This window comes from Sorex fumeus, unplaced genomic scaffold (assembly GCF_029834395.1).
Source record: "Sorex fumeus unplaced genomic scaffold, SorFum_2.1 ptg000100l, whole genome shotgun sequence".
Taxonomy (NCBI): Eukaryota; Metazoa; Chordata; class Mammalia; order Eulipotyphla; family Soricidae; genus Sorex; species Sorex fumeus.
Window position 1 is genome coordinate 7,038,535 of NW_026606157.1, and position 26,559 is coordinate 7,065,093.

The window sequence follows — 26,559 nt, forward strand, 5'->3', positions numbered from 1 at the left end:
TTTTTCTACAGTAAATATAACTTCAAAGATCAGACAAATAAAACTATAAAATCTTAAATAGGCAGGAGGGATATAAAATAATGATTATATCTGTAGCATCAATATTTATTTCTTTTTCTTTTTTTTTAATTTTTATTAGTGAAACACCATGAGGTACAGTTGTAGACTTACAAATTTTTGTGCTTGGGTTTCAGTTATACAATGATCGAGTACCCATCCCTCCACCAGCGCCCATCCTCCACCACCACTAATCCCAGTATCCCTCCCACCCCCCATCCCTCCCATCCCACCCTGCCTCTCTGGCAGGGAATTCCCTTTTGTTCTATTTCTCCTATTGGGTGTTGTGGTTTGCAAAAGAGGCACTGAGTGGCAATCATATTCAGTCTATAGTCTACTTTCAGCATGCATCTCCCATCCCGGGAGGATTCTTCCAATAGGATCAATATTTAAACAAGAACTTTGTTCCAAAAAAATCTTTTCCATTACAACTACTTAGAAATCTGGTAAGCTCTTTGTATCTTTCACTAACGGAGAATGTGTATCTCTGAATTCAGCTCCCTCTTGGCACCTAATTAAAAGAGTGACAAAACTCCATGGTTTGGGCTGCTTTTCTCTTATGCAACCCCATAGCTAGAAGATAGTCTAACAGAAAGGTAGAAAATAATCATTTTGCAACTCAGCAAAATTATCCGAAACAGACCAACTATAATCCTCAGTTTCTTACTGAGGCTATAAATGGCATTATACTGGGCATTACAATATCAATTCTATAAAGCAGGAACAAAGCTAAACTTTCATGATAGTATCCCAGCACCTAACGGGTAGACCCTAGGCATCTGTTAAATGTTGAATGAATGAATAAATGAACAGGTGATTTAGGACTGAACTCTGTTCTCAGAATAATGCTGGGTATGTTATGGGCTTGTTCATTCTGATACTAGGAAATAGGTATATTACAAGATCATATATTATATTGTTACATATTCTTTTATTGAAGGTACAAGTCAGGAGCATATAATGTATCCCAGAAAGCAACTTTTCTCAACATTATTACTTAATAAGTAGCGAGAATTCATCATCTCACCCTCTCAAAGTATTTCCACCCACAGTTAGGACTCAGAAAGATCAAGGAAATTTTTCAAGGTCACACAGTTAACAAATGACAGAACTAAGATCAAAACTTAATTATTGGGGATCCCAAAGTCTGAGCTCAATATAGGTGAGAACCAGTTTCTCATCAGCTCTCCCTGTCAGATGAATGGAGCTATGAATTCAACACTAGTCAGCTGAATTATCACCATAAACCTGTGAGATGAGTTAACATTTTAAAACTTTTTTACACGACAAACCAAAAGAATAGAGAAGCGAATCAACTTGCCCAAAGTCACATAGCTCCTATCAGAGTCAAAATGAAATGAAGAGCTCAGAGGTTGGGACTGTAGTAAAGATATATGATTACCGTTTACTTCCAAGACAATACACAACTCAGTCAAGACAAACTGGATATACTCTACAGCGATATGTTCAACAGATCCAATGAGTTCCCTGAACACTTCTTTCCAAGGTGAAGACCAACTGGCTCCCAACTGGAAGGAAAAAAAGGGGGGGGTGGCAATACTGCACTTGAATATTGAAGGTACTCTAACCGCTTCCATTTGCCAGACAAAAAGACAACAGATACAAGTATCTAAATATTTTTAAGTTATAATCATATCAGCATACAGATAAAATATGACATCAGGGCAGGGAGAAAGGTCAAGTGGTTAGGACTCAAAGATCTTCTTTCATGCCCAAGTGTAGGATAAGACCGTTTTTGTCCTTCCTGCATAGCCTCAGGTGGTTTAGGTTTATTGGGTTGCTCCCATCACAGTGCTCCCATTCCTCTGAGTTTATTTGTAACTTCTTTCTTTGTGCTCTGTGTGCTTTCTTTGTAAATAATGTTTTTTTCTCTTCTCCCTAAGTCCTTTGCATAGTTTATTCAATGTCTTTTTTTGTATGGACACAAGAAGACACTATATGCTATGATTTTTGTGATGTGACTCTCAGTGATATTTTCCTCCTGGGCATCTGTTCTCTCACCTAAGCCTCAGCTGCCTTTACTTCCTAGCACCCCCAAAGAGCAGGGTCCGGACGAGGGACTGGATGGAACCACGGCAAGCAGTAAACTATGTGCTACCCTGGCATCGAGATGGGCCTGGCCAAAGTGCCATAATGCTTAACTGTAAGTTAAGAGCTTGGTCATGGACAAAGGCTGTCATGATCCAAAAAGTAGTAAATAGATTCAGACCCTGCTAGGGTTAGGAAAGATTAATCTGGCATGGAGCTCTGTAGTCTGAATCTGTGGCAAGATGTTCCCTGGAGAGCAGCCCTACAAGCCTCAATGTATCTCTTACTATGTCAATACAAAAATAACTAGTATTAAGATGCTGATAGAGTTATTGGACTGGGGAAAGGAGAAAAACACCTTAAGAGGTATTTTGCCTGGGGCAGTCCTGAAGGGCTTTGGAATACCTCTTCGGTGGTGTTCCCTTTGAACTTGGTGGGCCCTCAGGAAGGGCTTTCTTATGTTGATTTGGCTACCAGACTGGGTTCAGTGTCAGCCCAGAGTGCTAAGGGGTTGGAGAGACCAGAGAGCTGGGGAGTGAGAAAGAGCAGGGCTGCGAGATGGAATGTGGAGAGACTAGCAAGAGGGACAGAGAGAGAAGGATGTAGAAGAAAAATACAGGAGCAGGCCCGTGGAGAGAGAGAGCCCAGGCCCCGAGATGGAGCGCGGAGAGGTGAGCAGGAGAGACAGGAGGAGACAAGAATGAGGGGAGTGTGAGACTAGAATGGGGGATCAGAGAGACTGGGGCAGGCGCATGGGAGAATGAAATCAATGGCATCTGATCAATCAAATGGCTTGGCCCTCCTCTCCTCCACCTTCGGCCCCATGGCCCGGCTGCCCCGGCTGGGGGTGCGGCCCAGGCCCACTCCGAACATGAGTGGCTAGGGGAAGAGCCGCCGGGGTCCCCCGCAGCCGCCCCTGGAAAATTTATACACCCAAGGCCCTGGGTCTGATCCCCAACACCGGATGGTCTCAAGCACTGCTGGTCACGACCCCGATGACCTCCACGATAGCACAGAACAGCCGGCCTGAGCACCAAGTCATCACATGAGCATTCTGAGCTGAGAATCACTGTGTGGCCCCACGCCTCCCACCCTCAACAATGAGGGAGCCTCCAATTTTTTTTTTTTAAGTTATTTATTTCTTAGACAAACCTACATGCGATACAATCCTACATGCCAAGTTCAAATGTAGTTTTCTCAAACTCCAAGAAGTTTGGTAGCAGAGTAAGGTCCCATCCCATGGACACAGAACACCCTTTGGGGCCCTTCTGTCCAAATCCCAGGCCCTTCTGGTCCTTCCTCCTGCAGAGAGCTGTTTATGTCATCGCGCGGGCCAGAGCACACACAGCAGCCTTGGGATGAGGGGCAGGGGAATAGCATCCCACTGGCGGGCTGTGGGAACAGGCTGGGGTGATTTGGAGAACCTGAAGAGTGCCTCCTGGTGCCTGGCTTAGGAGGATAGATGAAGGGGACAGAGTGGAACTGCCCAAGGAGCGTCTCTGTCCAGGATCAAAGAGAAGCACTGAGGAGTGCCCCAGACAGCTCTCAACGGAGACGAAGAACTACTCTAGGAAACAGTCTAAAATAATTCTAAACAAAATACAATTGTTTTACATAGATTTTTTTCCCTTCCCCCTTCTCCTCCCTATCTAAGACCCATTACTCATCAAGCTACCGTTCCTTCACCCTTCTTCGAGGGCATCTTTTCCAACTCAGAGAGACACCTCCTTTGTCTAAACAAAGCCTTTCCAGTTTGTGGTTTCCAAATTTCCTTATGCCAAATGGCGTGATCTTTGCAGGACTCTGAAAAGCCCTGTGCCTGGGCTGGGCTGGTTGGCTTCTCTAAAGCGAGTCTCCCCCATCCAGGAGCAAGCGCCATAGTGCGTAGCCAGGGTGAGAAGAACAACCAAGTGTGCAACCATGGTGCCAGCAAGAGTGACCCCTCATCACCGAAACGACAGCAGCAGCCAAGGGGCCAGGGCAAAGGGATGAAATTAACACAGTGCCTTTAAAACGAAGAAATGAAGAAATAAGGCAAAGGTTGTCCAACCCAGAGCAGTTCTGGTCCCCAGGGCTTTCTGCTCAAACTAGGGTGCTGCCAAACATTCTCTAATGTCCAAGACCTTGGCGACAAAGAACCATGTAGCCCACACGGAGACATCGGAGGAGCTGCACAGAGCAGGAACTCTGACCACAGAGATAATGCCACTAACTCACTGGCTGCCCACACTGCCAAGCCGCACTGGGCCTCCCCTCCTTACACAGCCATGGACCGGCTATCCACACCCACACATTCGGACACCATCCATTCACATAGTAAGGCAACCAAAATGAGAGCGCCAGCAACTGAGCTCAGCTCTGGGGATGAAAATAGGAATGACACAGCAGAAAATTCTGGCTGGTACTTTTACCACAACATGAAAAATGTACCTGTCACTGCCAGATAATTGGATCATTACCTGTTTATTCTGCCTTTCCTTATTTGTCAGTACATTTCAAGAGAGTACAAATTTTGTTACAGTTCCAGTAACTTCTACAGTTAACCGTGGTAGTGGTAGACACATGGTTGTAAATATTTTTGACAAGTGAGTGGAAGGCAATACTATGTGTGCCTTATTTAAAATTCTAAAAAGATAAACTGCACACAGTCTTGGGGAGGGGGGATGAAAGTTAACCTGGATTAAGCACTAATCACGGCCATAGTAACAGTCCTCCCATTGTTCATCGATTTGCTCGAGCAGGCCCAGTAACATCTCCATCGTGAGACTTGTTGTTACTGTGTTTGGCATATTGAATACGTGACGGGTAGCTTGCCAGGCTTTGCCGTGCGGGTGAGATACGGGTGAGATGCGGGTGAGATACTCTCGGTAGCTTGCCAGGCTCTCCGAGAGGGGCGGAGGAATCAACCCGGCTCAGCCAGTCCGGCTGCACGCAAGGCAAACGCCCTACCGCTGTGCTATCGCTCCAGCCCCAAGCACTAACCATATGCCAGAAACAGTTCTAAGTATTTCAATGCTCAGTATATTCTAAACAAGTCTACAGGAAATGACCTTTCACTGAGGAGGAAACGGCCAAGAGGCTGACTTGCTCAGGAGCACCTGGCTACTGCAGTGATGAGATCAGAGTGTGAGCACAGCTAAGTTCTGCACTCTTGCACTTCACCACTACAGTGTCTGTGAGAGATGAGGAGGATCTGACCTTAAAGGAGGTTTTCCAGGCAGATACACATCCAATCAGCCTAACCTGGCTTAAACAGAAGGCTGCACCTACCTCTCATCCTCTCCAACCCTACCCCTACCTTTCAGGCCTACCTTGCCCTGTTTTTTTTTTCTTCAAATTTTGGGAAGCACCCAGAAGTGCTCAAGATTCAGGGATCACCCCTAGCAGTGTTCCAGGGACCATGAGTAGCGCCGGGAACTGAACCTGGGTCACTTATGTACAGGGCAAATGTCCCAACCCCCTCTGTGCCACCAAGGCAGGGATGGGACCACCTAAAACTTCTGGTATCTTTATCTTCAAAAATAGGGGCAGGAAAGAAGTCACACAAAATTTAAAAAGTCCATGAAGTAGTGTTATCAGAAATTAGGGAAGGGGAGAGAAACACGACTGCTTACAATAGTGATCACTGCACAGTGACAAACAGGATTTTTAAAGCATTCTGGAGTGTAAAACTACCACCTGACCTACCAGTCCAAGTGGATGTAAATGGGTCTTAGCGAACACACAGCCAGTCCCCTGGAACACTTGCTTCTGCGCCTCCTAGGAGCCACGTATAATCCCACTCCGGGATTCTGACTGGGACAGCACCACCTCCCATCCTGCTTCATTGGCACAGTCTCCACTGGCACGTAGCACAGAGGAAGTGCATCGGGCAACCACCACATCTCCCCACTTTGCCTTCTGCTGTTCTACCTGCCTGGAACATGCTTCTGCTATTCCTCCGCCACTATGAGCCTACTTTTCCATCCCCCAAGGCTTGAACAAGCACCATCACACCTCGGATCTCCCACGTTTCTGAAAAACTATCTGGTACATTCTGTGAACTTGCCAGTATTTCTACTGTCGGTCTGGTCCGCATGTGGCAAAGACCTTGTGGGTAATTTCTGTACACTATCATGTACCTTTCATTACAAACCTGTAAAAAATTATTATAAAATATTGGAGCGATAGCACAGTGGTAGGGCGTTTGCCTTGCACGCAGCCAACATGGCCGACCCGAGTTCGATTCCTCCGTCCCTCTTGGAGAGCCTGGCAAGCTCCCCGTGACGTATTCGATATTCGATATGCCAAACACAGTAACAACGAAGTCTCCAATGGAGCCGTTACTGGGCCCTCTCGAGCAAATCGATGATCAACGGGAGGGCCTTTACTTACTTTACTATTTTATGAAATGGATCTGGAACCGAAGGGCAAGTCAGAATAATCACACAAGCAGTTGGTGGGAACTCCAGAATTCCAACCCTGTTCTGGTGTTCTAACAGCTCCTGGTTTCCCGTTCTGTTGTTTTACTGTTTGTTGCCTTTCTTTGATGGCCTTGTCTCCAGTTGGTTATTTAATTATAAATACATGAGTCTGACACATGGGAATTAAGTAAATCCCCTGGATGGTGGGAACCAGAAGCCAGGGGCTAAGCAAGTTTATGTTTATAAAAGTGGATAATACTGTATCTGTTCATACATGTTTCTAAGTGAAAAACAATACATTTAAAATGTAGCACAGTCAAAAAAAAAATGTAGCACAGTCTTGGGTAGGCATTTGTCTTGCAAGTGGCTGACCCGAGTTCAATTCCCAGCATCCCATATGGTGCCCCGAGCACCACCAGGAGTGATTCCAGAGTGCAGAGCCAGGAGTAACCCTGTGCATCGCCAGGTGTGGCCCAAAAAGACAAAAAAATGTAGCACAGTCAGTGCCAGATAGATAAGCACTTAAAAATTTTGTTGTTTTTGTTGTTGATCCAAAAATGAAACTGTGAGTTGAAGTTTGCTTCAGAGGAGTAAGTGAAATAAACTCGTGAGATCACAAGAGAAAAAACAAAGCCCCTTTGGATATTGTTTCAATTATTTCTAATTGCTTGACTGTTCAATCATAAAGAAGAGTTGCAAAGAAACTTTCTTAAGCTGCTGTGATAGGGCCAACTGATTTAACTTTCTTATACCATGTGGATGCTGGAAAAACTCCCTAGCAGTTCAAAACTCTTGCAGCTTTGATACTTCCTTACTTTATTTATAAGGCAGCAACTGTCAAAGTTCCCTTTGAGAATTTAAGTTCTGGAGGAGCACTGTCCTCCCATTGTTCATCGATTTGCTTGAGCAGGCACCAGTAACGTCTCCATTGTGAGACTTGTTACTGTTTGGGGCATATGAATACGCCGGGGAGCTTGCCAGCCTCTGCAGTGCAGGCAGGATACCCTCGGTAGCTTGCTCTCCGAGAGGGATGGAGGAATCGAACCCAGGTCAGCTGCGTGCAAGGCAAATGCCCTACCCGTTGTGCTATCGCTCCAGCCCAAGTTCTGGAGTAGAAAAAGAAAATCATGAAAGCACAAAGAGCAAAACGCCCTGGGAATTTTAGTATTTATAAATAGAGTGAACCATTTTCTTCTGTCCTCGTACCATCTGAATGTACTTTAAGTCACACAATTTCTTCACTTGTCTTGCCAGTAGCTCCCAAGTAGGAGGTGAAGCTGTCTCTGAGGAATCTGTCCATTCTGCTCACCACTGTCCCAGAGTTAAATGACATCCAGTGTGATTCTGTCAGTCATGAAACAGTGGCTGGGTGGCTGCAACTATTTGTATGCCTGCATGCACTATACCGCATGCATCCATCTCTAGACAAAAGCGCACTTTGGACATCCATGTATGTGTATTTGTGCATTAACTATTGCAGTTCAGAAAACACAGATACCCATTTGACAAAATTGTGTCTCCGTAACGTCCTAAAGGCTCTGGCTGATCTCATACTTAACAAAGACACAATACTACCCACAGGCTAACTGACAAGATGTCTGAAAATAATAAATTTTATCCCAGTAAACAAGAAATGATGGGTCTCATTCTCCTAAAGAGCCTTGAATATAATCTCAGGGCTAGGATGAAGGAGACGTTACTGGGGCCTGCTCGAGGCAATCGACGAATAACAGGATGATTTGTGATTTTGTGATTTGTGAAACAAGAAATTTAATTTAAATCATGAGACATTTTTACTGTCTTTTAAAAAATCTCCCATTACAAGGACAAATGCCAGATGATCTCTCTCCTATGTGGTATACAAAGAAACCAAGCAGGGCTGAAGTGATAGCACAGCGGGTTGGGCGTTTGCCTTGCACGTGGCCAACCCAGGTTTGATTCCCAGCATCCCATATGGTCCTGAGCACCACCAGGAGTAATTCCTAAGTGCCAAACCAGGAATAACCCCTGCGCATCGCCGGGTGTGACCCAAGAAGCAAAAAAAAGACAGAGAGAAAAACCAAGCAAGGGCATGGACACCAGAACTGAGGGTACCAAACAGTGGGTGGGCACTGAGGAACGCATGAGGAAGACACCAAGGAAGTGCAGTGTCCTGGGCTCATCGGTGTTGGTGGAACTGCAGCAACTTTGTATACCAAAAATATGAATATTAATACTGTCATTATGTTACCTCACATACAATCCTTTTAAGTAATAAAATAACCCTACCCGTTCCTATTTATTAATGTGTGCTGTCAGGGGAGCGAGACCAGAATATGAGCCATTAATGTTCCTCTGCGAATTTGGCGGATGACATTACCCCCCTCCCCCAATTTTTGTTTGTTTTAAGGTTTTGGGGTCACACCGAGCTTTTTTCAGGGCTTGCTTCTGCTCAGAGTTCAGAGATCATTCCTGCCTGGTGAGTTTACGGGGGGAGGTGGGGAGGTGACAATGACCACAGACCACAGACCAGGTGCCAGGAATCAAATCTCAGACTGCAAGGCAAGCACCCTACCCCACGGTACTTCTCTCTGGTCCTAGAATTACACATTCTTATGGGCTAGTCTGATAAAGGTTACATCACAACGTGCACAGAAAACATCATTTATAACAGTTCTAATAACACCATCCAGTGCATGCACCAGGGTGTTTGGGGTTTGTTATTTCTTAATGCTAACCCTGCAAGGCAGATGCTATTATCGCCATATATAAATAAGGAAACTAGGGCTTCAGATTTAGCTCAGCAGTAGAGTTCGTGCTTTAGGTGTGATCCCCAACACACACACACACACACACACACACACACACACACACACACACACAACTCAAAGAGATAAAGCAACTTGTCAGAAAAAATGTCATTCATCTAGTCATGGCAGAGTCAAACTGAAAATTCGGGATCCTAACTCTGAAGCCTAAACTCCTCAATCAACAATGGTGCCTCTCACAATGTTACAGACACTGAGTCGGAGGGATATGTGTTTTGGCAGCCTTTACAGCATTATGGATTTTAATAAGTAATTCTCAGCATAAAGAGACGAAACCACATGACAGCCAACATGCTGAAGACTCCACGCTCCAGAAAGCAAGGCAAAAGTGTCTCCGCCATAGGATGCATGTTTCACCTGACTATATCCTCCCCATGAAAATATGTCATTTAACAGGTTTTTCCTACCTCCTATACTAAAAAGAAAAAAGTGGTGGGGGCGGAGGGTGATCTAAGACCAACAGCAAGTTCATGGCTCATTTTCTTACTGTTTGAAATGAAAGCGCTTTTTGCTTTTAGATAAAAGAATTGTGGGGTGCTACTTTGTTTTTTTCCCCAAAGAGTCTGAGTCCAAAAGTCAATACCATGAAGGTGAAAGAAAATTAGTATCTACTTTTAAAGGGAATGGAGTTATTTTTAAATTTAATGATAGTATAATTTGAAAGAGTCTTCCCTCCCAGTTGAAAGAATTCAGCTGCTTTCCTCTGAACGCACTGGTTGTTTTCTCCCTGACCTCCTTTCCTTGAGCAGGTCTGAGAAGGGAGACCATATGTTTTTAAAGTTTTATCCTAGGAACTGGAGTGATAGCACAGCGGGTAGGGCTTTTTCCTTGCACAGGGCCAACCCGGGTTCGATTCCCAGCATCTCATATGGTCCCCTGAGCACCGCCAGGAGTGATTCCTGAGGGCAGAGCCAGGAATAACCCCTGTGCATCGCCAGGTGTGACCCAAAAAGAAAAAAAAAAGTTTTATCCTATAGGAACATTTGTATCTAACAGAAGTGAAAAGTGTTTCACTTGGCTCTTACCTGCACCATAGACTGTTGGAACTGGCACTATCAGAGCAAAGAGAAGGGGTCTCCATCCCGACCACTAGAATCACAGAAAGCCAAAATCCAGTCCTTGGGACACACAAACGGGCAACTAGCAATGGCGGCTGGAGTGGCGATGTCCCTATGTGTCCCCTCATTAAGCCCCAGAAGAGAGAGGAGGGGGTTCTGCCTGCCAGAAACTTATTTTTAGACACTTAAACTAAAACCCCCAGAAAGGAGGCGAAACAACAATCTCCGAGTACCTCTGCGCAGAGTTCTTTCTGATTTCCACCCTGGTTTTAAGTTTTTTATTTCCTGACTTCAAGAAAGTGCTTGCCTAAAGCATGTTTCCCGCCCCTCACAAGGCCGTCTACACACGCTAAGCCGGGCATAAGAGCTGGGCAGTTTGGGAGCTTGGGGTGATGAGAAGCACAGCTTCCATCCCTGCAAGGTGCATGACCTTGGGGAAGGAACATCCTCCGGCAGACTCCCCGTCTGCTTGGAGGAGGAAATGGTCCAGAGGCTGAGATCCCAGATCTCTTGGTGGGACATCCATAAATCACCTGGTTCCATATGCGGCCCTAGAGGGGTACCCACATCTACAAAGCTCCAGACTTGCTCACCACTCTCTCATTCTTAACCATGTCCCTGCGGGGCAGAGGGGTGGGGGGGAGGGAGTCTCCTTCCTGCTTCTGGTTCTCTAAGGCGGCAGAGGTTTCCCAGGACCCAAGAGTCATCCCACATTCTTAGGAAGAGCGAGGCACAAAGTTAGCCTGGCTCCCCACCCCCCCCCCCCACCCCCGCCAAAGCCTTGAGCACATCTTGGGTTTGCGAAGATGCAAAGGCTTTCGCACATCTGTGGGGGTGAATGACAAGGGTCCCCAGCTTCAGATGTAGGTTGGGGATGGCACTTGAAGGGCAAGGGCACCAGGGGCGGGGGTGGGGGCGGGGGGCAAGGTGAGCCGGGCAAGGAAAGGCCAAGGGCAGGGGCTCCGGACGGACGGACGGACGGACGAACGTGTACCTGAAGACTCTGGCGGCCGTCTGGTTCCTCCGCCACGCAGTGCCCTGTTGCAGCACCCCCCGCACGATCTCCTTCTCGTCGGGCAGCCGGTAGACCGGGAAGATGTAGAGCCAGCAGAGCACCACGACGCAGAGGGCACTGGCGCCCACGGGCAGCCGGGTCCGGGGCCACTTCCACGCCAGCACTGCCATGGCCCCTCTGGACTGGTGTCGCCAGGCCCGCCCGCAGGGGCTCATCGCCACCCCGGGGGTCCCGGGCGGGGAGGCGAGGCCAGAGTCTCAGCGCAGTCCCGGGGGGCCCACGGCCGGCCCCCCATGCACACGCACCTTCCCCCGCTCGCCGGGCTCGCGCGCTCGCTCCCCCGGCCTCCGGGGCTCGGGCGGTCCGCGTGAGAAAATCTTTGCAGCAACTTTTTCCCGGGGTTCGCCGCGGAGAAGTGTCGGGGGGATGCGGCGGCCGCGGGGGTCGGCGTCGGGCGCCGGGGGTGGGGCAGGGGGTCCGGGGCGGGCTCGGCGGCTCAGCCCGGCCTGGGCTCCGGGGCGCGCATCTCCCCGTCCGCGTCCAGGGACGCTCCCGCGCCCTTGGCCGCCGCTCCCGCCTCCCTCCCGCGCCGCGGCGCCCGGGCCAGCTCCGCGCCCGCCCCACACGCTCCCCGCGCCGCGCCGAGTCCGCGGAAATTTCCACGCGGCCCCGAGCGGAAGCGTCAGCCCGGCCGACCCCGCGCCCCCCGGCCCGGCCCGGGCCCGCGGGAAGTCGCCCGCATCAGTTCCTCCAGCCGCGGCGCCCCGGCAACGGCCGGCCCCGCGCCGAGCCGCGCCGCGACGGCTGGACAATGAACGGCCGGGCTGTCACCCTGCAGCAGCGAGCCCCGGGAGGCGGGCGGAGAGACGGGTCCCTCCCCGCGCCCCCACCCGCGGCTCCCCCCAACTCCCGGCGCGCACGCGCACGCGGACACGCGCGCGCGCACCACGGCGCTCACCGCGCCGCGCGTGCACAGGGAAAGGTGTGTGTGTGTGCGCGTGTGTGCGTGTGTGTGTCTGTGTACAGCCGTGTGTGTGTGCGCGCGCGCACGCGCTCCCCCCGTCCTCCGCCTCCACCCTGCAGGGAAAGGCGCTGCCGCATCCAGATGTGCAGACAGCTGCTGCCTGAGCGCTTGCCCGCCCGGAGCCCAGGCCGTGCGACGCCGAGGCGGCCTCCCAGCCCGCCTTCGCGGACGGGGGTGGGTGCGAGGGGAAGGGTCTGTCCTGAGTTGTCGGTCTGACTCCGCCAATAAGCTGGGGACGGGGTTGACCTTGGAAACGCGCCACCCCAGCCCCGGGCCCGCCCGCCCGCCCGCCCGGCCGGGGAAGCCGCTACGAAGTCATTCCCCACGCCCCGGCGGCCGGCACGGCTCGGGTACCGCCTAGCGGTCGCCCGTGCCGTTGGCTGCAGGCGGCTGCCAGCAGAACGTGGTGCAGCAGGGACAAAGGAAGCCGGCGGCTGCGGGGGTCGGCTTAGTCATCGGGAAGCCAAATCTGAAGCCCCGTGCGGGACCCACCGGGCTGCGGAGTCCAGCTCCACCTGCAGCGGGGCAAGGCCGCCCCGGCGACCTCCCCTCCCCACTGCGCGGGGCCACCGGGAGAAACTGATGAGGAAGTTCGCGGCAGAAACGCCCAACTCCCGCGCCCCCTCTTCCAACACGGCTTTGGACAATGCCCGCTGGCCCGCCTGCACAGCCCAGAAACCTCTCTTGCTTAGGTCGATCAGGAGAGACAGAAACAGGACGGGCCCAAGTTCTAGACTTACACCATACCATTTACATTGAAAGGCCTGTTTACTTGCTCAGTTGCCCAATGTGTATCCACCTTTCAAACAAATTGCGCGGTATGCCATAAGACAAGGAAAAAAGAAACTGTGTTAAGAGGTGAAGCAAAAGCATATGACCCAAGGAATCAAAATTACCAGGTAATTTAAAAATCACACTGAACTGTTAAAGGCTCTAATGAAGATAGCTAATATAGATGAAAATTCTAAGACATAATTAAGTCTTAGGTGGGTGGATGTGAGAGTGGCAGAGTCCATGCTTCGCATACTGAAGGCCCTGGGCTTGCCCACCGCACTGTGCATATTTCCCTGAGTACTGCCCGTGTGACTCAGTGCCTCACCCTGAGCACACCAGGCTGAGCAGCACCAGGGAACGGATCTCAAACCGACAATGAAAAGGAAACTAAAATGTGGAAGATCCAAACTACTATAATAAAAATGAAGAATGCCTCTGATGGACACTCATCACTGGCTGGGTATGGAAAAGGAAAAAACAAGCATGAAAACAAGTGTGGGGCAATTTCAAAAGGTATTAACTAGTATATAATGAAATGCCAGGGGAAAATGAGAGAAAAGAATAAAAAGAACAGTGAGATAGCTGATGGCTTTCCAAAAGTAGTGCCAGTACAAAGAATGTTCAATCTCAGAGAATATCTAGCCAGAAGAAAAAGGAAAAAAGAAATACAAACTACAGATGTACTTATCCATCATGTTCAAACAACAGAACCAATGTTGAAAACAAAATCTTAAGTTGGCAGGAGAAAGTCTTACCTTATTTTTTTGTTTAGAATTACAACAACAAAGTGAGAGAGAAATGGCATTTTTCCAGACAAAAACTGACTAGATGATTCACAAGTTGACCAACCCTATAACAAGCAGAATGTTAAGTTTTCAGAGAGAACGAATGGCGTAGAATGGTCAGAAACTCAGAGTATAAAGAGACAAGAAAGGGGAACAGAAGGAATGAATGGAAATACAATAAAACTTTTATTATTCCTAATTTACAACGTAACTGTTTAAAGCAGTAATAGTAATAACTCATAGGATTTTTGTTAAGTAATAAAATAAGCTATTCTTAAGGTGGAGAGAAGAGAATGAGTAATAGTTATAAAAGGACTGGTTCAAGAGTTGCACTAAATACCCGAAGAGAATAAAGTGACAAAAGACAAGAAAACATGAAAGATGTATATAGGAAGTGTGTGTGTATAAAGGTGGGCTGGAGTGATAGCACAGCGATAGGGCATTTGCCTTGTGCACAGCCAGCCTGGCCGAGCCGGGTGGAGAACCCGACAAGCTACCAAGAGTAACTTGCCGCATGGCAAAGCCTGGCAAGTTACCCGTGACGTATCCCATATGCCAAACACAGTAACAGCAAGTCTCAAAAAGTTACTGGGCCCCCTCGAGCAAATCAATGAACAACGGGAGGACAGTGTTTTTTTGACAGTGTATAAAGGTGGACACACATATACCTCTATACACCTTTAAAACTTGGTGTATAAAGGAAGATTACACTTCCCTCCATGTAGAATGTATTTTTGAGGTGACCTAAGAATTCCAGTCACAGACCAGTTGGAATATCAAAATTTTGTATACTAAAATATAACCCTTTAGACTCTAAGACCAAATTAATAGTAACAGGGTGAAAAAGGGAAGAGTGGTAGAAAAATAAAGTAAAATGCATGGTGAAGGATGGAACTGGACTTTTTATGGTGAATTCAATAATATGCAGAGATGATGATTATTATGACTTACATATAAAACTTATATAATGCAACGAAGCAGATTTTCTTTAATGTTATATGCTGACACATCATTTGAAACTATGATTTTGGTAGAAAATGGCTATTTTGGTATACAGCAAATTCTGTCATTTTTTAAAAGTTCATATTCATTAAGAATAAGAAAAAGAAGAAGTAACAGAAGCTAACACTGAGACACTAAAAGTGGCACTTAAAATATATAAATCCATGAGAGAGCAGCACCATGAGATACAATATATTATCATTTATGTATTATATATTGTTATAATTTTATATATCATTTTAATGTAATTGTTATCAAGGGACTTGCCTTGATCCCCCCCAACCCACCAGAAGTGACCCTCCAGCACTGCCAGTTATGCCCCATTTCCCCTAAAAAGAAAACTACTTTAGGAAAAAAATTATAGTTTCTTAACTCTAAGCAACAGAACTAAGGGAGACCCAGGATATTATTATTTATATTCAGAAATTGATTAATAAAAATGTGTCAATAGTTTTTACATTTAAAAGAATATAGAACTAGTTAACATTATATATGGCAAATATTAGTCTTCACTTTAAGATAATTCTAAGACTCTAGGTTATGAGTGAAAGAATGAAGCATTAGATTTATCCCATCTATTCAATACTGAGTTCAACCAACTCTGTTTTTTCCTGCTACTATCTTAATTCTATTCCTAATTTTCTTTTATTCACTAACACACTTTGCATCACCCTTTCACCCATCCATCCGTGTATTACTGACATATTTGTCAAAGAAACTTAATTGTAACATCCTGCAGCGAAACAGGGCAGCCATTCACCCAGAGATGTGGCTCTATGTAAGGCAGGATGTGCCAGTGTTGCCAACCCCTAGCGTCAATCAGATTCCTACACACAAACAATTGCCTCCACGTCATTATACTCCATTTTCTTATGCTTGCTTCGTTTATATCAACTCCTTCACAAGACGTCATCTCTGCATGCCACCCCCAGATCTTCCTCATCCTCAAAATTTTTTAAAGTGTTGTTCCCCTCCACACAACATTCGAGGCTCTGGTCATCTCTTCCCAAGTGGTTTTATGCCAGTATCTACCTAAGCTTCATTTAGCAATGTGTGAAGAACTATTGTAACCAGAATTATTATAACGAAGTTTCCATTTTCACTTTACATATTTGAATTACATCACCTGTTTTCTCCACTAGATTTTAACTATATAAGAGCAGGGACAAATCAAAAACAAAGACTATATTTTAAAGTCAAACCTATATACTAGCTGTAAAAATATGCTTTAATCTCCATCCTTTTTAGCATCAACCAGACTCGTGCATACTATTAGAGTTGAATAAAACTGTACACAGTTACTGTGCCTACCCATAATTACTGCTAGCACTTCATAAAACAGGCTAATTTATACAAAGTGCCCAAAACTTTATCCAGACAAATCTGTATTCCAAAATTCACACTCAAAGGTAACTCTCTCCTCTTGCACATTCAAATACAGACTAAAAGTATCCAAATGCAAATTTGTATTAACCCCTGTTTCCATGGCCAATGGTGGCCATGTATTTTTCTGCCATGTACTCCATTTCATGAGACCCTGCAGAAATGAAGGAACAGTTCACCTGGAACAATATACTGATCTTTGTCCAAAAGTCAGCATGTCCACCAAATCAAATTCTATCTATAGTGGATCACACAATCATCTCATCTTCCCAGGTGACACATTTCTCTCTTGTCTCCTAAAATCTGAGGATTATGTTTGAGATCTTTAAGTTATTTTCAGTTATAAAATCATATCTCTCTCTCACACACACACATACACACAGTCTAGCATTAGAATTAAAACGGTAAACTCAGCCAGAATGATAAACAAATAAAACAGTTCTTTATTTGTGTGATGGTTCAATTTATCTGTCAATTTGACATCTCATGAAGTACCTCAATTAGACCTCATTTCTTGGTGTGACTGAGTGGCTGTTTATAGAGGAGACTGGAATATGTCTCTGAATTCAATAATGAAGTTGGCCATCCCAGATGTGGGCAGGCATCACGCATACTACTGAAAATCTAAATAGAACAAAAAGCAGATGCAGGAGGAATGTGTCCTTTTTGTCTTTCTCCTTGCCTGCTTCAACTGAGACACTTGTTTTCTGCCATTGTACTGGAGATTATAGCACCACCTCCCTTAGCTGTCAAGTCTCCAGACTTGGACTGGAATAATATCACCAGTTTTCTGGGTTCCCAAGCTTGCAGGGGATTTCTTAGCCCCCATAGCGATGTGAGCCAATTACATATAATAAGTCTATTTCTTATTCATACGTGTTTCTGTTTGGTTCTGTTTCCCAGGAAAAATCTAATCCAAGTTATAAAATAAAAATTGGAGCAGGTGAAGCCAAAGAGGTCAACATGGAGACTGCACTCCCGCCCCAGTACCCGGCCCGCCCAGTCAGTGACTGGCACACAGGTATGTACATGAAGGGACCAACAGAACCTGCCCTGATGGCTCTGCTCTAAAACACCTCTTGCGTGTAGATAATAGATCTGAAAAGATCAAAACTGGCTGAAGATATTAATTATTCTTTCAGATCTACTAACAGAACTGAGAAAGTCCTGTATAACACAACAGACAGAAAGCGCTCATTCCAGTGTTCCTCAGACTTTAAAGTGCATATGATTTACCTGGGTGCTTAAAGTCAAAGGTCTGCAGTAAGGAAGCATCTGCTGCACTATATGGCAATGTGATCCCTAGTTTGTCAGAAGCCCAAAAATGGGTGCCATAGAGAACATTACTGCTTCCTTCCCTGTGGTACAGTGGGTGTGGAGGACACAAATCAAAGAACACACTCGTGACTTTTTGCCACTGCTTAGGGTGACCAGTTTTCCCACCAATGTCCCCTTTTAGCCCAAGCCTCCATTAAGCCTGAACATGGTTTCTGGAGAATACCACAATACATTACATGAAACCTCTAAAGGTTCATACCTTGCCCCCAAGTGTTAGCAAGCCTGATACTCATCACCTTAAAAATAGGCAATCCCCTTTATCTTACTTCTTCGTCATCTTTCCATAACAACTACTACATCTGCGGCAGCCCATTTACTTTCTTTATCTAGTCTGCAAGAACCATCTTATGGCAAGGCTGCCAAAGAGCTGTCTCCTCTTTTCTCCACATAACAAGGCCAATTCCGTTACCAATACTCACAATCTCCTCTTGATATATGCAGCTAGTGTCAGGTAAGCCACAGCAGATGTCGCCATTGAAAATTTGCAGTTTGAATGAAAGCTAGGAATTGTGTTAGGCTAGACCTATGCGACAACTTGGTGCTGTTCATTTTGAATGACCTATAAAACTTGTCATAATTTTTCTATCTGAAGTTTATAGGATGAATGACCGGGATATCGTGACAGTGACCATGTCAGTGAGCAGTCCTAGAGGGCAGAGTGCTTAGACGGCTATCTCTCTCTGCGCATTCACATCTGATGGTACCAAAAGAGCAAAAGAGATCTGATCTACAGAGCAAGCAGCAATGAAACAAATAATCTCCCAGGAGACATCCTCCATCAGTTGCTTCAAGGGGCTGTCTTCTGGGCTTGCAGCAAAGCACAGGATCATTTACATAAAGTGGCCAAATCCTCCAGGAAGAAAACCCCGAATCCTCCAGTCTAATGGCAGGCTTCTGACAAGAACTGCTAAAGAATCAATACAACAAACACAACCAACGTAACGTCATCAAGATTGCAGGCACAATGTGCTCTTAGTCAAGTCAGTCATCCCATGGTTCTGATTGATACCTTGTCTCTAACTTTCCCAAGTACATTCTTTGGGTGAATCTTATAGTATGGCTTCAAGCCAGTTCTCTATTTTAGGGGAAAACAAATCTGTCTGGGGGCTTTGCCTAGCGCTGGCCATGACTCAGCAACACATCGATTGCTTGAAGATGCTCAAGAAAAAGTGACGGCGTCCTTTCTTAGCATCAAAGCTCCCCCCTCCCCCGACCCCCCAATTACATAAACCCGATCCATCTGCCTGTTTCTACTTGTTTCTATTTCTTACTTGGTTTACGCCTTCCTGGGGGCTCTCGGACCAATCACAGAGTAGGCATTAGCCGGAGCCAAGTTCTGCTGAGATCGTCTCTGTCCTCAACCAGGAAACAGAACTCAAGGAAGAAAGGTTACGGATGATGCAACGTGGGCCAGAGGAGAGCACAAGGGTTAAGGCACTTGCCTTCTGTGTGGCTGACCCTGATTTGATTACGCTGCACTTGGTTCCCAGAGCATCACTAGGTGCAACTCCTGAGTTCAGAGCCAGGAGTAATCCTCAACCAACTCTGGAAATGCCCCTACCCCCTGCAAGGAAAAACCAATAACAAAATTAAGAGCAAAGGACGACGTGACTAGTACTAATAGGCAGTAGGACAGATCTTACAGTCAGGCCTCGCATAGGCATGTGACGTGCTACCTCTGGGGGCCATAATGGGTGTTGGGGATCGAACCTGGGTTGGCTGCCCTGCGTGCAGTACTGTCTGTTGCTTGCTCCCGCCCTGCCTTCAGTTCTGAGCATCCCGCAAAGCTGCGTCTGCGACTACATTCAGCTTTCTATGATGCCGGGAGTGAAACGGGGCAGGCAGGCACCGACACCATCATCTCATCCCCAACTTGGGAACCTGAACCATTTAACACAAGAAGCTCATTTTGTTTTGTTGGTTTTTTTTTTTTTTGAAAAAGTTTTACATCTTATATTAAAAGAGCATACTGGGGGGATGATTAGTTTGTAACAGGTATCAAAATAAAAATCAAAACAATTTTTATTTTAAACCAAAAAAGAACCACGGAGGCCTTTCTCCTAAGGGGCAGCTACCCTCCCCTTTCTTTCTTTCTTTTTTTCCTTTTTTTTTTTTCAATTTTTATTAGTGAAACACCATGAGGCACACTTTGTTTTTAACCGGGCGCCAAACCCAAGCATCAGAGCGTTCAGCTCTAAGTTGCCACCGCTTGGGGCTCCTGCGTTGACACTCTGGTCAGGAGACGCAAACCTTTATGGGCCCACATACAGGGCTCGCCACCATGCTACAAAACCATGTCTGTGAAAGATTTTGTGAGTAAAAAAAAAAAATGGTGCCAAGCGAAGGAGAAATTTTCACGAATGACTATGGAAACATTCTGAACACACCCGAACGCATGTCGGCCCTCTCGCCCCACCCCTGCCCGTTCAGCTACTGAATCCCGTTAGAACCGAAGGGCCTCCTCCGCTTTCAGACTGGACCCAAGTGCAGCCACTTTAGTTGTCAGCAGCCAGGCTACTCGTCTGTGTGATCACGGAAGAGACAGTGGATGGGCATGAGCCCGAGACCACCCCTCGGGAAACGGAACAGAACAAACAGAATCGAGGCAATGCTTGCAGACGGTGCCGGCCAATCAGAAAAATAAAGGAGGACTCTAGTGGTTGGCCAGGTAAGGACAGAACAGCACGAAGGGGCACCCAGAGGTGGCCCTGACCAATCAGCTCACAGGTGAGCGGGGGAGAAAGAGCAGTGTGGTTTTAGGGCACTTAAACACCCTTTCTGGCAGTGGGTGGGGGTCGTGCTCTCTGTTTGTCTCTCTGTCTCTTTCTCCCTCTTACTCTCCCTCTCTCTCTCTGCCTCTGTGCGTTTCTGTCTCTTTCTGTGTCTCTCTGTCTCTCTCTCTCCTTCCCTCTCTTTCTCGCTCTGCCTCTCTCCCCCTCCCTCACTCTCTCCCTCTCTTCCTCTTTGTTGTCTCTCAGTCTCTGTCTCTCTCCCTCTCTCTCACTCTCTGTGTCAGTCTCTCTCTGTCTGTCTCTCTCTCCCTCTCTCTCAATCTCTGTCTCTCTCCCTCTCTGTGTCTCTCAGTCCCTGTCTGTCTGTCTCTCCCTCTGTCTCTCAGTCTCCGTCTGTCTCTCTCACTCTCTGTCTGTCTCTGTCTCTCTCTCCCTCTCTTTGTCTCTCAGTCTCTGTCTCCCTCTCTCTCGCTTTTTGTCTCTCAGTCTGTCTCTCTTCCTCGTTCTCCCCCTCTCCCTATCTCTCAGTCTCTGTCTCTCTCCCTGTCTCTCAGTCTCTGTCTCTCTCCCTCTCTCTCTCACTCTGTCAGTCTCTGTCAGTCTCTGTCTCTCAATTTCTGTCTCTCTCCCTCTCTCTCCCTCTTTGTCTCTCAGTCTCTGTCTCTCTCCCTCTCTCTCTGTTTCTGTCTCTCTCCCTCTCTGTCTCTCAGTCTGTCTCTCAGTCTCTGTCTCTGTCCCTCTCTCTCCCTCTCTGTCTCTCAGTCTCTGTCTCTCTCCCTCTCTCTCAGTTTCTGTCTCTCTCCCTCTCTGTCTCTCAGTCTGTCTCTCTGTCTCTGTCTCTCTCTCCCTCTCTTTTTCTCTCAGTTTCTGTCTGTCTCTCTCCCTCTCTCAATCTCTGTCTCTCTCTCCCTCTCTGTCTCTCAGTCTCTGTCTCTCTCCCTCTTTCTCCCTCTTTGTCTCTCAGTCTCTGTCTCTCTCCCTCTGTCTCTCAGTCTCTGTCTCTCTCCCTCTCTCTCCCCCCTCGCTGTCTCTCAGTCTCTGTCTCTCTCCCTCTCTGTGTCTCTCAGTCTCTGTCTCTCTCCCTCTTTCTCCCTCTTTGTCTCTCAGTCTCTGTCTCTCTCCCTCTGTCTCTCAGTCTCTGTCTCTCTCCCTCTCTCTCCCCCCTCGCTGTCTCTCAGTCTCTGTCTCTCTCCCTCTCTGTGTCTCTCAGTCTCTGTCTCTCTCCCTCTCTCTCTCTCTCCCTCTCTTTGTCTCTCAGTTTCTGTCTGTCTCTCTCCTTCTCTCAATCTCTGTCTCTCTCTTCCCCTCTCTGTCTCTCAGTCTCTGTATCTCTCCCTCTCTGTCTCTCAGTCTCTGTCTCTCTCCCTCTCTGTCTCTCTCCCTCTCTGTCTCTCTCCCTCTCTCTCTCACTGTCAGTCTCTGTCTTTCTCTGCCTCTTTGTCTCTCAGTTTCTGTCTCTCTCCCTCTCTCACTCTGTCAGTCTCTGTCAGTCTCTGTCTCTCAATTTCTGTCTCTCTCCCTCTCTCTCCCTCTTTGTCTCTCAGTCTCTGTCTCTCTCCCTCTCTCTCAGTTTCTGTCTCTCTCCCTCTCTGTCTCTCAGTCTGTCTCTCAGTCTCTGTCTCTGTCCCTCTCTCTCCCTCTTTGTCTCTCAGTCTCTGTCTCTCTACCTCTCTCTCAGTTTCTGTCTCTCTCCCTCTCTGTCTCTCAGTCTGTCTCTCTGTCTCTGTCTCTCTCTCCCTCTCTTTTTCTCTCAGTTTCTGTCTCTCTCCCTCTCTCAATCTCTGTCTCTCTCTCCCTCTCTGTCTCTCAGTCTCTGTCTCTCTCCCTTTTTCTCCCTCTTTGTCTCTCAGTCTCTGTATCTCTCCCTCTCTGTCTCTCAGTCTCTGTCTCTCTCCCTCTCTGTCGCTCTCCCTCTCTCTCTCTCACTGTCAGTCTCTGTCTTTCTCTGCCTCTTTGTCTCTCAGTCTCTGTCTGTCTCTCTCCCTCTCTCTCCCTGTGTCTCTCTGTCTCTGTCTCCCCCCCCCCAACTCTTGCAGGGGTCTCGTGTTCGAACCCCCAACCTCCGGGTCCCCAGGAGGCAGCGGAGCCCAGGCCCCGGCTCCCCCGCACCCTCGCGGCGTCCCAGCAGCAGCGCAGCGCGGGCCGAGGCGCCACCTCCAGGGGCCGATTCACCGGCCACAGCCACCTCTCACGCCTCGCGAGACTCTGCGCGGCGCCCGAAAAGCGTTTCTCTCACCTGGCGCGAGTTCTTCCCAGGCCCCGCAGGCGAGCCTCGACTCCCGCCACCCACGTGCCGGCCCTGCGCCACTTCCGGGGAAAGCGGAAGTCCCCTCAGCAGCTTCCGGTAAGCGAGGCCTCGCGCGGCCTTGGGTCTCTGAGCCCTGGTCTCGGGAGACTCACTCTGAGACCCGGTCTCGGGGACTGGAGCCCCTCAAGGCCCCCCACCCCACGTGTGGCCCCTTCCCAACCCTGAATGCGTGGAATTTAAAATGGAAGAAATGTGTAGTTTTCTCTAATAATAATTTTTAGGAATACTATATAAATGTATTTATAAATGCATTTCATAAATAATATATGTATCGTTTTCTTTACAGTAGTATAAAGTTTGTATCTGGGAAAAAAATGGAATTAAATGTTAAATACCAGAAATAAATGTCAGGATTCCTGGGTGCCCAAGAACAGATGACTGGTTAAAGAAACTTTGGTACATCTACACAATGGAGTACTATGTAGCTGTTAGAAAAGATGAAGTCATGAAATTTACATACAAGTGGTACAACATGGAAAGTATCATGCTAAGCGAAATGAGTCAGAAAGAGAGGGATAGACATAGAAAGATTGCATTCATCTGGGGGATATAAAGTAACAAAGTAAGAGATTAATACCCAAGAATAGCTGAGATCAGCACCAGGAGGATTACTCCATAACTTAGAGGCCAGCCGGGTATCCTAGAGGAAAGGGCAGTTCAGATAGAGAAGGGAGCACCAAATAAAGGGTGTTTGGAGGATCCTCCCAGGAGGGGAGATGCATGTCGAAAGTAGACTATGGACTGAACATGTTTGCCACTCAATGCCTCTTTTGCAGACCACAACACCCAAACGGAGAGAGAGAAAACAGGGGATTGCCCTGCCACAGAGACGGGGGATGGGGGGATGGGGGTGGGAGGGATATTATCCATGGTGCTGGAAAATGGGCACTGGTGGAGGGATGGGTATTTGATCATTGTATAATTGAAACCCAAGCACAAAAAATTGTAAATCTACAACTGTACCTCATGGTGTTTCACTAATAAAAATTAAAAATAAGATAAAAATTGTATAATAAAAAAAGTCAGGGTTCCTCCACAGGATTGCTAGGAAAGGCTCCCCTCAAACAGCTGGTTTTGTAGATTAGAGCACTTGGGGCCTGCCCCTTCCTTACAGCATCCCAATAATATTGTACTGAAGAAGGAAGGAAGTTGGGAGAGCAAACAGTTGTCAGAGAAGAGGATCCTCAGGTCTCCTCCAGATTATGGTCCTTCCTGATGTCTAGAGCTGTGTCTGAGAGCCAGCCTTCAGTGGCCAGGCCAATTAGCGGAATTCCCTTAGACACCTCATCTAACCAGATGTAGCCATTCTCTGACTCCCATTACTCATCTTCAGGTGATAATAACAGTAGAACCAGCCTAAATTGAGTGATTTTTAAAAAACTTGTCCCAGTGCATGAATGAAAGGTAGCATCAATATGAGATTTTTAACACTGAAACCTTCACTAACCTTTATGACAGGCAGGGTTAGGGTTTTGTTATGTTTGGGGTACTATTTTTTTTTAATTTAGAAACCTAACCTTGAAAAATTAAAAATGAAATTGGCCAAATAATTTATCCTTGACTTTGCGAATTATAATAGAAACATCTTCTCCCTTTTAAAGGGGAAGCATTTTATTTATAGCATCCTTATTTCAGCTAGCAAAATTAATAAAGATGTTAGTGCATTCCACATAAAGAAATATTCAGGGATGAAAATAAAGCTTTTTTGAAGTTATGTTTTGTGCAAGACTTCTATTCCCATTGAACTAGTGTGAGTTTGTAAACATTATACAGCTTTCAGGCAGACAGACTTTGGCATCAGCATCAGTACAGGAGGCTCATCACCAGAGGTCTAACTTCCCTGTATCACCACACAGTTGAGTGCAACAAGAAAGCTAATAAAATGCTTTTTGGGATAATAATCCTAACAGGTAACAATGCTTCAGGAATTATTGAAATTTTTTTTTGTAATTTTTATTTTGATCCTGCTTTTATTTTTAAACCATACTCAGAAGTGCTCAGGAGTTAGTCCAGACATGGTGCACAGGGGACTATTCAGTTCTGACATTGGACAAGGCCTCCCCCAGGAAAAAGCATGCATACCAGCCCTTTGATCTATCTCCCCCCAGCCCAGGAGTTATTTTAAATGCTTTATGCATGTTGGTTTTCTTAAAACTCTCTGTGAAATGTCCAACTGTTATTTAAATCACTTTGTGTGACTTACCAAGGAATGTATTTGCTGGGGGGAGGAAAGGGTTCAGGCCAAGAGACACATTCCTTATCTTCTTTTTTAAAAAATCATATCTTAAACTTGTTAAATAACAAGTACCCATTATATATTTGAAAATAATAAAAATTAATTGTGATAGAAGTTAGTTTTGCTTCAATGCTGCTTCCTAAATTCTTGTTCTTAACTAACTCTTCCTAATGTATACTAAAATCTCTCTCCTCAGAGGCAAGTCTTGAATTATATTCCAAGAAAAATTCGTTGTTTTAAAGCAGAGTTTTTGAAGTGTTTCTCTGTTTAAACTAGATATTTAATGGATTCCTGCAACTTTCATTGCCAAGTACACAGAATATAATTTCTTTTTTTAAGACTTTGTTTTACATTATCTAGGCCAACTGAAATAAAATGTTATTTGGATTATCTATCTTTAAGACATTTACAAGTTGCTCTGTTTTCAGAGAGATCTATCTTGCAAAATTTAAAAATGGCACTAAAAGCAAATAAAACAGTGAAAGTTGCTATTTTATCATTTATTATTCTGTTGTTATTTTAAGTATTTTTATCCATTTTATATTTTAAACATTATTCTGGTTAGGATGGTGTCATAAACTAGAATAAAAACAATTTTGCATCATACCCAAGCTTCATTGACATTCAAGCAGTGAAGAAAAATAATATTGTGTAAATTAGTTTGAGATCTTGATTTGAAGCCATAGCTTCTGTGGCTTCTGAATTGTTTAGCAGAGATGAGGTTTGAACTGATACTTTTCTACACTCTGTTATAAGAGGACAGACCAATGGGACAGAAAAATAGTAAAGCAGGTCTGTTATTTGCCTTGTACATATCTGACCTGCATTTGATACCCAGCATTCCATATGGTCACTTAACCCCATCAGTAGTGATCCCTGAGTGCAGAACCAGCAGCAAGTCCTGAGCACTATTGGGTGTGCCAAAAGAACTAAAATTGATTATTAAACTTATCAATTTTAATAGTGGAGGTTGTTATCTTATCCATTTCAACTCTAGAATTGTATCAAACAGTCATGGCTTTTGTCTGCATTTAAATAAAAATTTTTAGATAAAATTTTTTTATAAAGAAATGTCACTTAGCCTAGAAATGTGACTCAAGGATAGTCTCTCTCCTGTGAGTTTTATTTCTGACACTAACCCCACACTGCAGGGTGCAATTCCCAGCAGCACTGTCATTGTGATCCCCAGTACAAACGGGAGATCTGTGGCATACCACAAGTCATACTGTGACCTTTGCAGCCAAGTGTGTCACCATACATGCCCTAGGCAATAGCAGCAGAAAGAGAAAAAAATGGCTTAATTTGAAAATATAAGATGCTCTAAATGTATTCTTGCAAATCTACATGATTTAAAAGGCTGTATCAGATGTCTTTCATGATTTGACTCCATTGGCAATAATAATGACTAAAGTAAACAAATGGGACTATATTAATTTTGAAAGTTTCTGCATAGCAAAAGAAACTCTGAAAAAAGTAACACTACTTAGTGGGAGATACATCAATTGCATCAGCTAAAGAACTAATATTGAAGATATATAAAGCACTCACAGAGCTCAACAGCACAAAAACCCAATAATCCCATCAAGAA

The 26,559-nt window shown here is 46.0% G+C and overlaps 2 protein-coding genes across 2 annotated transcripts in view; one reads left to right on the plus strand and one right to left on the minus strand.

Annotated features, from left to right (window-relative positions):
* The window catches only part of ST8SIA1 (ST8 alpha-N-acetyl-neuraminide alpha-2,8-sialyltransferase 1), a 174,306-nt gene extending 162,154 nt beyond the window's left edge, over window positions 1-12,152 (minus strand). The window contains exon 1 of the mRNA XM_056134579.1: window positions 11,369-12,152. Coding sequence (XP_055990554.1) covers window positions 11,369-11,604 — 236 coding nt within the window. The 5' untranslated portion in view covers window positions 11,605-12,152. The remainder of the gene's footprint in view (window positions 1-11,368) is intronic.
* Window positions 11,816-22,775, plus strand: LOC130042426 (serine/arginine repetitive matrix protein 1-like). The gene is made up of 6 exons (XM_056134599.1): window positions 11,816-12,243; window positions 12,800-13,049; window positions 17,261-17,378; window positions 18,137-18,146; window positions 18,295-18,331; window positions 22,464-22,775. Exons 1-6 carry the CDS (start codon window positions 11,816-11,818, stop codon window positions 22,773-22,775), a joined length of 1,155 nt encoding a protein of 384 aa, XP_055990574.1.
* Window positions 22,776-26,559: the final 3,784 nt, after the last annotated feature.